Source organism: Apium graveolens, chromosome 9, assembly GCF_009905375.1.
Source record: "Apium graveolens cultivar Ventura chromosome 9, ASM990537v1, whole genome shotgun sequence".
Taxonomy (NCBI): Eukaryota; Viridiplantae; Streptophyta; class Magnoliopsida; order Apiales; family Apiaceae; genus Apium; species Apium graveolens.
In genome coordinates this window covers 286,171,719-286,184,303 of record NC_133655.1, presented here as the reverse complement: position 1 = coordinate 286,184,303, position 12,585 = coordinate 286,171,719, and the positions used below count along the sequence as shown (strand labels likewise).

The 12,585-nt window shown below is 35.3% G+C and overlaps 3 protein-coding genes across 5 annotated transcripts; 1 reads left to right on the top strand and 2 right to left on the bottom strand.

The window, feature by feature from the left end:
* The first annotated feature begins 1,345 nt into the window (after positions 1-1,345).
* Positions 1,346-4,942, top strand: LOC141687185 (uncharacterized). 3 transcript variants are annotated; one of them, XR_012560951.1, is made up of 3 exons: positions 1,346-1,718; positions 1,845-1,933; positions 3,824-4,942. XR_012560951.1 is itself a non-coding variant. In XM_074492375.1 (2 exons), the coding sequence occupies exons 1-2, from the start codon at positions 2,922-2,924 to the stop codon at positions 4,689-4,691; spliced, it is 1,626 nt and encodes a 541-aa protein (XP_074348476.1). In that variant the 5' UTR covers positions 2,244-2,921; the 3' UTR covers positions 4,692-4,942. The 3 variants fall into 3 exon arrangements, 1 of the variants encoding a protein (XP_074348476.1); XR_012560950.1 differs by having other exon boundaries at positions 1,346-1,933; XM_074492375.1 differs by lacking the exons at positions 1,346-1,718; positions 1,845-1,933 and adding an exon at positions 2,244-3,679.
* Positions 4,943-5,121: 179 nt separating this feature from the next.
* LOC141687486 (pentatricopeptide repeat-containing protein At4g19220, mitochondrial-like) lies at positions 5,122-10,004 on the bottom strand. Its single transcript, XM_074492778.1, has 2 exons — positions 6,861-10,004; positions 5,122-6,685 (listed from the first exon to the last, which is right to left on the bottom strand). Exon 1 carries the CDS (start codon positions 9,958-9,960, stop codon positions 7,108-7,110), a length of 2,853 nt encoding a protein of 950 aa, XP_074348879.1. The 5' UTR covers positions 9,961-10,004; the 3' UTR covers positions 5,122-6,685; positions 6,861-7,107.
* A 1,632-nt stretch (positions 10,005-11,636) lies between these two features.
* On the bottom strand, positions 11,637-12,350 carry LOC141686510 (protein VACUOLELESS GAMETOPHYTES-like). The gene has a single exon (XM_074491543.1). It carries the CDS (start codon positions 12,348-12,350, stop codon positions 11,637-11,639), a length of 714 nt encoding a protein of 237 aa, XP_074347644.1.
* Positions 12,351-12,585: the final 235 nt, after the last annotated feature.

Genomic DNA, 12,585 nt, shown 5'->3' with positions numbered 1-12,585 from the left:
AGTTCCCTTTAAATTTTATAAAATACACTATTGTTCATATAAATATAAATATAAATGGTTTAAATATAAATATTATTATATTAATAAAAATTGATATTATATATGTAAGAATTGGAATATAGTATTTAGGATTTGTACATCTATGATTAAAATTATTAATATAATATTTATAAGCGGGAGATAACCTTTCTATTTCCCCCGAAATTGAAGTACATATATTGCTATATTAATTAGCTTCTTCTGTACTAGACTTAGGACTGAGCATTCGGTCGGTTCGGTCAGAAACCGAACCGAATTAACCGAAAACCGAAGTGATATTTTTTTCCTAACCGAACCGAACCAAACTTAAGCACAAACTGAATCGAAAACCGAACCGAATTATTTCGGTTAATTCGGTTCCGTTTCTGAAAACTGAAATATTTGAAATTTTCTCAAAATAATTTAAAATGAAAACAAAAAATAATTTGAAATGTTAAAAGAATACATATTATATTATATATGTAAAAAATTGAAGATACATACATTCACCAATTTAAGATACATACCGTATTTTTTTATTTATATTTACTATATTGTATTATATATATATATAAATAAAATATAATTCAAAAATATATATATTTAAATTTCGGTCAAACCGAATTAATTTTTAGATTAACCGAACCGAACCAATATTATTTCGGTTAAAACCGAATTAACTGAAATTTTTGAAAAAAATCAAACCAAACCGAACTGAAATTATACGGTTCGGTTCTGTTTTTCGATTTCTGTTCGGTTTTGCTCACCCCTAACTAGACTAGTAAATAATTTTTTCTTACTTTCTCTTTGTCCAAAATCAAAACTCTCATCGACCGTCTTTTGTACTATGAAGAGTTTTGAAAAAGGTGGTAAATGACTTGTTTTAAAAAAATCTATTAATTATTATATAAAAAAATATATTAATTTCTATTAATTAAATCAATCATTTTATTTTAAAATATATCTTAAATTTTAATCAAAAAAATTTATACAAATGATTAATAAATATTTATTATTTTTTGTATATAAAATTTTATGTGAATCCGAGTCTGAACCGAGTCCGAGCCGGCCCCGATCAAAAGGGAAAATTGATGAAAAATTGAAAGTTAGCCCACCGTCCATCTGCTTTATTCTAGTATTATCAATATCGTCTTATTAGACCGTAGACACTGTGAAAACAACTTTAGTCTCCAAATTTAACTAAACCACTTTCTTATATAATCAGAACCAGAAATTTTAAACATCAACTTACCTTTCAGTTTGATTCATTAATCAACTGCACACAGATTCCTCACTACCCATTAGACCCCTTTTATTTTCGCAAAAGTTTGTGGTGCTTCTTTTCACTAATTTGCGTGTGCTCACCAGGTGTTTGATGAAATTCCTAACAGAAGAGAATGTCTTGAAATTAGACATTATTATGATGTTCTTGATCTTATCAAGATTTCGACTACGAAACTCGATATCGTAGCTGCATTGGCAGTTCATTCTTTAGCTCTCAAGGCTGGTGTTATTGCTCATTTACTTGTTAAGTATTCGAGAGCTGGGAATGTTGGTTATTCGATGACCCTTTTCGATCAAATTGTGTATAAAGATATGGTTGTTTGGAATGCAATGCTTACAGTTAGTGTCGAGAATTATTGTTATGCGAAGGCGGGGATGATGTTGGATACTTCTTATTGTAATGCTCTTATTAACATGTATGCAAAATGTTTCGATGATTCGTGGTTGTCTTTATAATGCTGAACCTGTGAAGTCTCTGTTGTATTTTAAGGAGATGTCTTGAAGTGGTGTACTGGCAGATAATGTGAGTCTTTTAAGTGCAGTTTCTGTAGATATCTTACACGAAGATGTGAACCAGATGAACCAGAGAAGGACGGCTCTTGCTGTTGCTTTGTTGTTGAACCTTACACTGGTAAGCAAACTTTCTCCACTATGAAAGGGTGTTTGTGAAAGGGATGACCGGGATTATATATATATCAGTTGACGGTGAAGGTCAGGTGTAACATATCAAGTAAAGAATACTTTGGACAAAAAAGAACTCCTAGGAATGTAGTGTTTTAAAATATTTCCTGTCAATTGAGAAAGCCGAGGGAGGTCATGTACCAAAGTGACTTAATATAGATGTTTACAATACTTGTATCCTTTAGTGATTTTAGAAGGTACCATATGATATTAAACATTCTATATAGTTAAATAAATGAAACTGCATCTATCTTTTAGAAGCGAGATGCAAAATGCTAAAACAATACACATTTTACAAGGATTAACAACCATAGAGGAAATAAATTTAAAATTTTAATTTGATCTTGTGCTTTCTATATTTTTGATTGTAGAAGTCAAAAGTAACTTCTCTCTGAGGCGAAGGATGTAGAAGACTTTAATTTTAAGCAATTACTTTTTTAGGCAAATAAGGCTTAAATAGCGTGTATTAATTGGTTTTGATCAGAATATCTTAACCTGCAATATTTTGTCATTTATTCTTTAGATTGATTATACATGAGTGTTTTTTTTGTTTGTTTGTTTGGTGATGAATTGGAATAAAATTGTAAAAGGTTGTTGCGTGTGTTTGAAGTTTATTTGTAATCTTATTACTTAACTCTCTGACTCTTTTATATTCTTACTTGTCATTAAATTTTTGAATGCAGAAAATTTTCTTTATCTTGCTTCACCTGTCAGCAAAGTATGAAACTTAAAAATTGCATTGCCTACTTAACTGTATTATGTAGATCACTCTATATTAATAGATAGATACACATCTTTGATTTGCAGTGTGGTTGTGTGAAATCTTTCATACTTAATAGATCCCTCCCTCCCTCTTTCTCCCTCTCTCTCTCTCCCTCTCTCTCTCTCTCGCCCCCCCTCCCCCAGTGTGTGTGTCTTTGTGTTCGTTTCATACATAGATGGGAGAACTGAAACATTTTATTCATGAGCATGAGCTGATACTAAATGAAGCTGAGACTGTTGTTGGTACGGATGTAGTATGTGCTATGTGCAGACAGCCTATCAACAAACTTATCGACGCATTTATTACGTGCAACACTTCCAAGACTGTTGGTAGTTCATCGAGTGATTGTGTTAGTTTCTTCCTGCATAAAACGTGTTCTGAGTTGCCCCTAATGTTTACTCACCCTGTGATCCCACAACACCATCTAACCCTCCTTGAGTATCCTCCTAAAAAAAATCGTTTTTATGAATGTTATATTTGTCATGACGACTACCAGGGTTTTTATTATGGTGGTTGCAATCTGGATTTCTTGGTATGTCTTAAATGCGTAAAATCTGAACTTAGATCTCAAGAGGGCCGTACCCGTTGTCATTTAGCTCACAATCACCCATTAGCCTTAGTCCAAAGGCCAGCTTTGTTCCTGTGTGATGCTTGTAACACTACAGCTACAGACTTGTCCTATATTTGTACCACTGCCCCATGTTGTTTTTGTATACACAAGAGTTGTGCCGATGCACCCATCACCCACCTAAGTAAATTTCACAACCAACACACTCTCATCTTGAACTACTCTCTTCCCCAAGAATATCGTGCATTTTTGTGGTTCTGCGGCATATGTGGTAAACATATATATCGCAGCTACTGGGTGTATTATTGTGCAAATTGCAGATTTTTTGCTCACGTGAAATGTGCTTTATCAACTGAGATGTTGAGGTTGATGTACCATTTCGTCTTTTTATTTCTTATATCTTTCACATTGATTACTTTTTAAATTTGTATATTTAGTTTTCTCAAACATTGTTGTTTTACTCGGAATTATTCTGATTGGGGTTTTGTTCTTTCTTTTGGAATATATAGAGTAAGTGACAATGATGAAGCAGATAGCGGAGAGTCCAATTTGATGCACTTCCCAGCGCATGATGAAACCTCGCTACATAAAATGATGCAGCAGTGTATCATGACCACGGCAACAGATGCTCTTCTGCATACTTCTGCCACTACTGCGGAACCTTCACCTTATATCAACCACTGGGGCCATGAACACCAGCTCGAGCTCAGAAACAAGAACGCAAAAACTTTGACCCCTTACTTGAATCAGAAATTGCTCATTTGCGATGGGTGCCCTAAATCAAGAAGATCTAAACCAATCTTCTTGGTTGATGATGTATTCTATGAATGCAATTCGTGCAAATTTTTTCTCCACAGGTCATGCGCCCAGTTCCCGGAAAAGATAGTGCATCATCTAGCAGGCAAGCTAGATGGAAGATTACTAGCACGAGAATTTAAAAGATGCCAAGGGTGCCAGATGTTTACAGATGGGATTTTCTTCTGGAATGAATCAGCCTGTTTGGACATCAGGTGTGCCTCATTACCCACAAAAATCAAACATGAAGGTCATCGTCACCCTCTTAACCAACTAAAATATCCAATTGATAATTGTTGCCAAGCATGTTGGCGTCATTATATTGACACGGAGATTATCATGTATGGATGTGAAAAATGTGAATTTTACGTACATATACGGTGTGCGTTAAGGCCGCACCTGGTGAAACATAGATGGGATCCGCATCCTCTCTACTTGATACTTTTTGTCCAGAATGTAGCTGATCACCCTCACGATTTCGATTGTGAATTTTGCTCCGAACTGATTAACCCAATCTGTTGGTTTTATCATTGCAATGCTTGTGATCTATCGTTTCATACAGAGTGTATTAATCTAATATGAAGTTTGGATATGTGGACATTCACGGCGACTCCCATCCTCACCAACACGGCCTCACATTGGTTTTATATAAACAGAAAAAGGCATCGTTTGCAAATTGTGAACTAGATTTTATAGCCTGCAGTTGAATTTATGTTATTTTTATTTATTTCATTATCGATCATATAATGGCTTGACTTAAAACTGTCAAGATGGTTCACAAGGTTGTGGAGCTTCTAAGAAATCTGTCAATTAAAATTATTGCATTTTTTTTATTTTCTTAAAAACATTTCATATGCTTTAGGACTAAAATGTTAGCAGAACGCATCCCTCAACTTACTCAAATATCTATAAGTTTTTTCTGATTTACCCAACACCTCTTTGTATAGCGGTATCACCCGGTTCTCACCAATGCAGGATACCTTATCAGGTTTCTCCGACAAGGCAAGTTGAATTTTCTTGAGTCCTTTCTTTTCCAAGTAGATTGCCGAATATCATAATTTACATGTACGATGATGTTCTAATGCTGCTGCTATCAATCTTGTGATCGGACAAGGGAAAAATTATTCAGAGCTTGTATGACGAGGTATGCAAGCGTATGGTGTTGTGTAATGAACGAGCTATTATCAATACTATTTATCAGTCGTAATTCGATTCAAACGCAGATAACTCAAGTCTCACTAGAATAACAAGTTGAATGAAAGTCTCAATTACAATATCGGACAATTTGAGAGGTCCGTTCTCTCCCAATTCAAAAGACAAAGTAATTTGACAAATAATCTCATAACCCTAATTGCCCTTATCACATTCCTTTTATCCCTTCCATTCAAATGACCCTTCCACACGCATAGTCACACATACTATGACGTACTGAGACGAAAAACCTGATTGGAAACCTGTTTCACCCCGAACTCCAGAAGATGATTATCCGCCATGACAAAACTGAAACCTATATCATCTTTATCGAATACGTTGTAAATTAGGAGTGTCGTAAGAGCATCTCCAATAAGGGGTTGTCAAGCTAGTTGTCAATTTTAACAAATTATCATATATATTAATATTTTATTTTCACTCAATTTTATATCAACTTGGCAACATTCTACTCCAATAGTTAGCAACCTTTAGTTGTTGCCTATGTGGCCCCTTGAACTAAATTGTAAATAACTCGTAAACTAAAAAAGGCATTATTGATATAAACTTTTTGCATTTGTATATGTATTTTAACCATTTTAGAAAATTGCCAAGTTTTAGCAACCTTGGTAAGCAACATCTTGGTAACCATACAACTCCAATAGGTTGGCAACCAAGGGTGTCATGCCACATAAGATTTGGCAATCCCTTGGCAACATCTATTGGAGATGCTCTAACAATGTCTATACTCTATACTCTCTGTAATTCCTCCAAATCTACCTCTGTGTACATGTCCTATCACAGTATTGACCACAAACTAAATTAAAATACATTGTTCTTATTATGTTGGATCATGAGATAATTATTGTATATGGATGTGAGAAATGTGAATACAACATATATGATATATGGTGTGAATTAAAACTACACCTAGTGAAAAATAGATGGGACATACATCCTCTCTACTTGATACTGTCTGTCAAGAATGTAGCTGATCATCCTCACAAATTCAATTGTGAATTTTGCTCCGAACAGATTAACCCAAGAAGTTGGTTTTATCACTGGAATATTTGTGATCCATCACTTGATATGCACTGTATTGGTCGATATCATTGGTACTCCAATATCAAGTTTGGTGCTACCAACATCTATAGCGACGCACATCCTCACCCATGCGGCCTCACACTGGTTCTAAATAAAAAGAAGCAAAGATGCAAGATATGTGGTAAAGATGTAACCGGAGAACCAGTTCTTGAATGTTCACCATGCAAATGTATAGTGAATAGGAGTTGTTTCCTCAAAATTAGAATTGTTTCCTTTCCAAGTTGTTGATTCAGTAGCATGCAAATTGGGGACCAGATATTAGTCAGCAAAAAATTCTGTAATGCCTGCAGCAAAGGTGGTTCGATTTGTATAGTGTGTGTTTGATTAATTATCAAAAAAAAAATTAACCAAGGACTCGATATAGTGCATGAAGACAAGTTGATATTAGCAAATATTATTTAGCAAAAAAAAAAAGATAATAGCAAATATTATGTATAAATAAAGGTAGATTATGGTTACTTGGCTTTCAGTCTGGTACTCTGGGAGGGCTCTTGTCCTGTCACAGTTGCAATTAGAATGAGGTTTAAGCCTAAGTGCATTAGTGTTTTCCATCCATGCGTCCATCTGATGTAGTATTACAAAAATTCTCTTATAACTGAAGGGAGTATGACTAATGGGGTGGACAGACTAGTATGTACAATCTAACTGGTGGAGAATGCACTGATACCATTTTTTTTTTCCTTGTCAAGTCACTAATAACATGCTCCTACTCCAAACCAACATCGACAAGACTGTAACCTGCTGGCTTCTTTAACCTCTTATCATGAATTAGGCTCCTAAACTCAACAGCATCGCTCCATCTCCCAGAAGCTACATACATATTTGACAACGAAATGTAATATCCAGCGTTTCCAGGATCCAATTGAAATAAAATATCTGCAACCTTTTTTCCCATCTCAACGTCTCCATGATAGTTACAAGCACTCAACAGAGCACCCCACAAGCCTGGTTCACGTTCACATGGTATTTGTTTTATGAATTCATAAGCATCATGTAGCCTTCCACATTTGCCAAGAAGATCAACCAAGCATACATGATGCTCAATTACAGGTTGCACTCCATATTTGACTGCCATACAGCCATAATAATATATACCTTCATCAACAAGGCCCACATGACTGCAAGCTGATAAAAGACTTATAAACGTGCTTTTGTTTGGTTGAGTTCCTGACAGGTCCATTTCCCCGAAAAGTTTGATTGCGTCTTGACCTTTACTATGAAATCCGTATGCAGACATCATAGAATTCCAAGTTGCAACCGACTTATCTGATGAATGTCGAAAAACTGTTGCAGCTCTCTCAAGCCTACCACTATTACTGTATGAATCCACAAGAGCAGCTATTACGTATGAATTTGTGTGGAATTGAAACCTAAAAACATATCCATGGATCTGCTTCCCATATCCTGCAAGTCCAAGTTGGGTACAAACAGAGAGAATGGTAGCTATGGTGATCTCATAAGGTTCAAAATCAAGAGAACGGAACAATGCTAGTGCTTCTTTAGCATATTTATTCTGAGACAAAGCAGAGATCATGCAATTCCAAGAACATAAATTTCGATAGTTGCAAAAGTTGAACACTAAATAAGCACTATGGATCTCCGCCAATTTGCCGTACATTGTAATTAGTGCATTCTGAACACGAATATCTGCATCTACCAAAGTTTTCACAGCAAGCCCATGAGACCATTGTCCCTCAAGCAACAGCTCAAGATTCCCGCAAGCTGATATTATGCTTACCAGGGTGATGGAATCATGAGAGACTTGGTTTTCTCTTCTCATTAGATTGAAAGTTCTCAAAGAATCCAAGTAGTAACTATTCTGTGTGCAACCTACAATGACAGCATTCCAACAAGCTGTATCCATCATAGCAGAATATCTCCACAGCAAGGAAAAACACGTTTTCAAGTCTCCACAGTGTATATACATGAACATGAGGGAACTAACCACAAACATATTATTTAAGAAACCTAGTTTTATCTGCCAGCCATGGAGTAATTTACCGAAATTGAGTGATGCAGGGGAATTACATGAAGGAGTTACACCCAACATAGTGGACAAGCTGCACCTAGAAGACCAAAGCAGAAGTTTTCTAAATAAATATTGGGCTTCTCTAGAATGTCCATTTTGGGAATATCCAGAGATCATTGTATTCCACGTGACCAAATCTGTTTCTGGCATAGCTTGAAAAATTAGTTCAGCTTTCTTCACTCGATTGCATTTCATGTACGTATCTATTAAAGTGTTTATAATGGACAATTCCAGTCCCAACGCTCTTTTTAAAATAAATCCGTGAATTGTTTTTCCTTCTCTAAATAAATTTAGCTCTGCGCAAAGGGGCAGTGTAGTAAGTACAGTGACTGTGTCAGGTTCAACATGTCCAGTTAATTGCATTTCAGACAGATAATTGAATGCTTCAATAATCAGTCCATTTGAAGCAAACCCGTCAATCATTGCATTCCATGTAACCACATCCTTAAATATCAATCGTTTGAAGACATCGTGTGCAACATTAATTTCTCCACATCCAGAGTAAAATGGAATAAGGGCATTGGAGACAGAAATGTGCGTAGTTCCATCAAACCCCAATTTAACTCCTAGTCCATGAAAAACCTGCCCAGCATCCCATTCTCCCAAATGAGTACATGCTGCAACTGCACTTGAAAGACTCACATTATCCGCAAGTACACCAGTACAAGACATCTCCGTAAAATACAACAGAGACTTCACAGGTTCATCATTATAAAGACAACCACAAATCATCGAATTCCAAGAAACAGTGTCTCTACATTCCAATATCTTAAATAAAGACTCCGAGGATCTCAAGTCACCACATTTTGCATACATGTTGATAAGAGCATTACAATAAAAAGTATCCAACATCATCCCCGCCTTCAAACTCAACCCGTGAACTTCCCGACCTTGACTTAACTTATTACTTCTAGATATCACCGAAACGACAATGACAAGAGTTGCAGAATCAAACTCATGACCCTTGATCATCTGCAAAAACAACTTCACTGAATACACATAACAATAATTTTCTATACTAGCTGTAAGCATTGCATTCCAAACAACCACATCTTTATACACAATATCATCAAAAAGGGTCATCGAATACGCAACATACCCAGCTCTCGAGTACTTAATAAGTAAAGAAGTTGAACTGGGTAAATGAGCAAGAACACCAGCCTTGAGAGCTAGAGAATGAACTGCCAATGCAGCTACGATATCGAGTTTCGTAGTCGAAATCTTAATAAGATCAAGAACATCATAATAATGTCTAATTTCAAAACAATCACTTCGTTTAGACATTTCATCAAACACCTGGTGTGCACAAGCAAATGAGTGCAAAGAAGCAACACAAACCTTTGCGAAAAATAAAAGGGGTCTAATGGGCAGTGAGGAATGTGCATGTTTCTGTTTTGTGCAGTTGATTAATGAATGAAATTGAAAGGTACGCTGATGTTTGAAATTTTTGGTTCTGATAATAAAAGAAATTGATCTAGTTGAGTTAGAGATTGAAGTTGTTTTCAAAGTGTCTAATAAACAGTATAACATTTCTCATCTCAGTATAAGTTTTAAAGCATAGTGCTCAAGCTCAATTGCCCAGGTAAATTGTAATACACCTCTGTCCCAAATATAGCGTACTGATTCATTACTAATCTATAAAATCAAATATAGTAAATTTTTATATTTAATACTAATACGAAATTAAAGATATTAACAATTAAAAGAGTGAATTGGCAAACGTGTCCAACACAAATAATAAACGTTTTTAGGGACGGAGGGAGTACTAAGTAAAATAAATTCGAGTTTTTTGAAAAATACTTCTTTTGACATTTTTTTGTAAAAAATCGACTTTTTTAAGTTTTAATTTGTAAAAATATGTTTTTTTTAATTTTATTTTAAAATAAATCAAATACAAGCGAAAACAAATCGGTCATTTTTCAGAAAACTTAATATAAGTTATATATGTTATTGTTTTTTATTACAAAATGTATTTTTATAATTATTTTCAAATATAATAAAATTGTAAACAAATTTAGAAAAAATTGTATTTTTTATAATTTTTCAATTAAAGGTGAAAAATAAGTTTTAGTGTAAATATACCCGAGCTAGTGGCAGAACTCGATTAAATAATTACAAATATGTCATTAAAATACTCTGCAGGGCTCATTAAGTTAATTTTCTGAATTACTTCCTTGTCACCCTGGGAATAGGTAGCATGAATTTTCAAACTAGCATTTTTTACTACTGCTTTTTCAGGAGGAGGAAACCGTGACATTTTCTAATGGTCGTGTGCTCTCAGGCAATCGTGTGTTAATTAAATTTTATCTAATATAGTATACTATGGCGTCGGATCTACATTTCAAGTGCTCAGATTTAAGGAATTTTTTTTAGTCTTCCGGAAGAACATTTCTCCTTTCCGCTAATTAGCGAAAAGGAGAGATGTCTTTCGCGGATCCGCATCTGCGAAAGCCTAAAAAAAATTCCTTAGATCTGGGGTCTTGAAATAATGATCTAAGGGTTCTAGATAGGGGTGTACACGAGCCAAACTGTTCGTGAGCTTCTCGAGCTCAACTCGTAAAAAATTCGAATTCGGCTCGATTATAGCTCAGCTCGTAAAAAATTTGAATTCGGCACGAAAATAAAAGAGCCTAGCTCTAACTTTTCTAATTTTTAACCGAGTCGAGCTCGAGCTTCAAATTATTCGGCTCGTAAGGTTCGCGAGCCTTATCGAGCCTCTATTATTTTAATTTTTTTATTATAAATATATTTTTATATAAATATTTAATTGTTTTATATATTATTTATTTATATCAAGTCGAACTCGAGCCAAACTCGAGTTGAACCGATCATATTTCGAATTTTTATTAATATTTAGTCAATTAATTCGAGTTTTCGAGCCGAACTCGAGCCTACCGAACCTTTTACGAGCCGAGCTTCGAACTTGAAATTAAAGGCTCGGTCGAGCTCGAGTTCGAGCTCGAATCCGAACTATTTTAATCAAGCTCGAGCCGAGCCTGGCAGTATTCGACTCGGCTCGACTCGATTGTACCCTAATTCTGGAGGGGTGTGTCGGATATAGTTTATATAACACACGATGGATTACCACCCTTTTCTAATTTGCTCAAAATTTATCAACTCTACTCTAGCAGAACAGTAAGACACACACTATCAAGAAAATTATAAAAAAAACTACAATAATTTTGAAAGGAAACTTATGCCTAGTTTCATTTTTCAAAGAAACAATCTACATGCGCAATATATATGCACGGTGAACATTCAAGAACTGGCATATTAAATGCATCTTTCCCACAAATCTTGCATTTGTGCATCTTTTTACTTAAAACCAATGTGAGGCCGTGTTGATGACTATGAGAGTCGCCATAAATGTTGGTAGCACCAAACTTCATATTGGATAATCCATAAAATGGATCAATACACTGTATATGAAACGATAGATCACAAGCATTGCAATGATAAAACCAACTGGTTGGGTCAATTAGTTGGGAGCAAAATTCACAATCAAAATCGTGAGAATGATCAGCTACATTCTGGACAAAAAGTATCAAATAGAGAGGATGCGGATCCCATCTATGTTTCACCAGGTGCGGCCTTAACGCACACTGTATATGTATGTAGAATTCACATTTCTCACATCCATACATGATAACTTCTTGTTTCTCTGCTTCAGTATAATGAAGCAAACATGCATGGCAAAAATTATCAACTGGATACTTAAGTTGGTTAAGAGGGTGACGATGACCTTCATGTTTGATTTTTCTGGGTAATGAAGCACACCCGATGTCAAAAGAGGTTGTTCCATTCGACAAGAAAATCCCATTACCGATAACGCTGCAACCTTTGCATACAATAAAAGCAAGTTCACTGACCTCTCGTGCTAGTAAAATTTCGTCCAGGTTGCCTGCTAGATGAAGCTCCATCTTTTCCGGAAACTGGGAGCATGACCCGTGGATAAAAAAATTGCATGAATTGCATTCACAGAATATTTCATCAACCAAGAAGATTGGTTTAGTGCATCCATCGCAAATTAGCAATTCAGACTCTTCTAATTTCTGATTCAAGTCAGGGGTCAAAGTTTTTGCGTTCTTGTTTCTGAGAACCAGCTGGTGTTCATGGCCCCAATGGTTGATATTGTTGGTCTTGCTGAGCAGGCCT

Coding starts and splice junctions, on each gene's coding strand:
- LOC141687185 (XM_074492375.1), top strand. CDS start 2,922: ATGGGAGAACTGAAACATTTTATTCATGAGCATGAGCTGATACTAAAT. Junction 3,680..3,823: donor TTATCAACTGAGATGTTGAG/GTTGATGTACCA, acceptor TGGAATATATAG/AGTAAGTGACAATGATGAAG.
- LOC141687486 (XM_074492778.1), bottom strand. CDS start 9,960: ATGTTATACTGTTTATTAGACACTTTGAAAACAACTTCAATCTCTAAC.
- LOC141686510 (XM_074491543.1), bottom strand. CDS start 12,350: ATGGAGCTTCATCTAGCAGGCAACCTGGACGAAATTTTACTAGCACGA.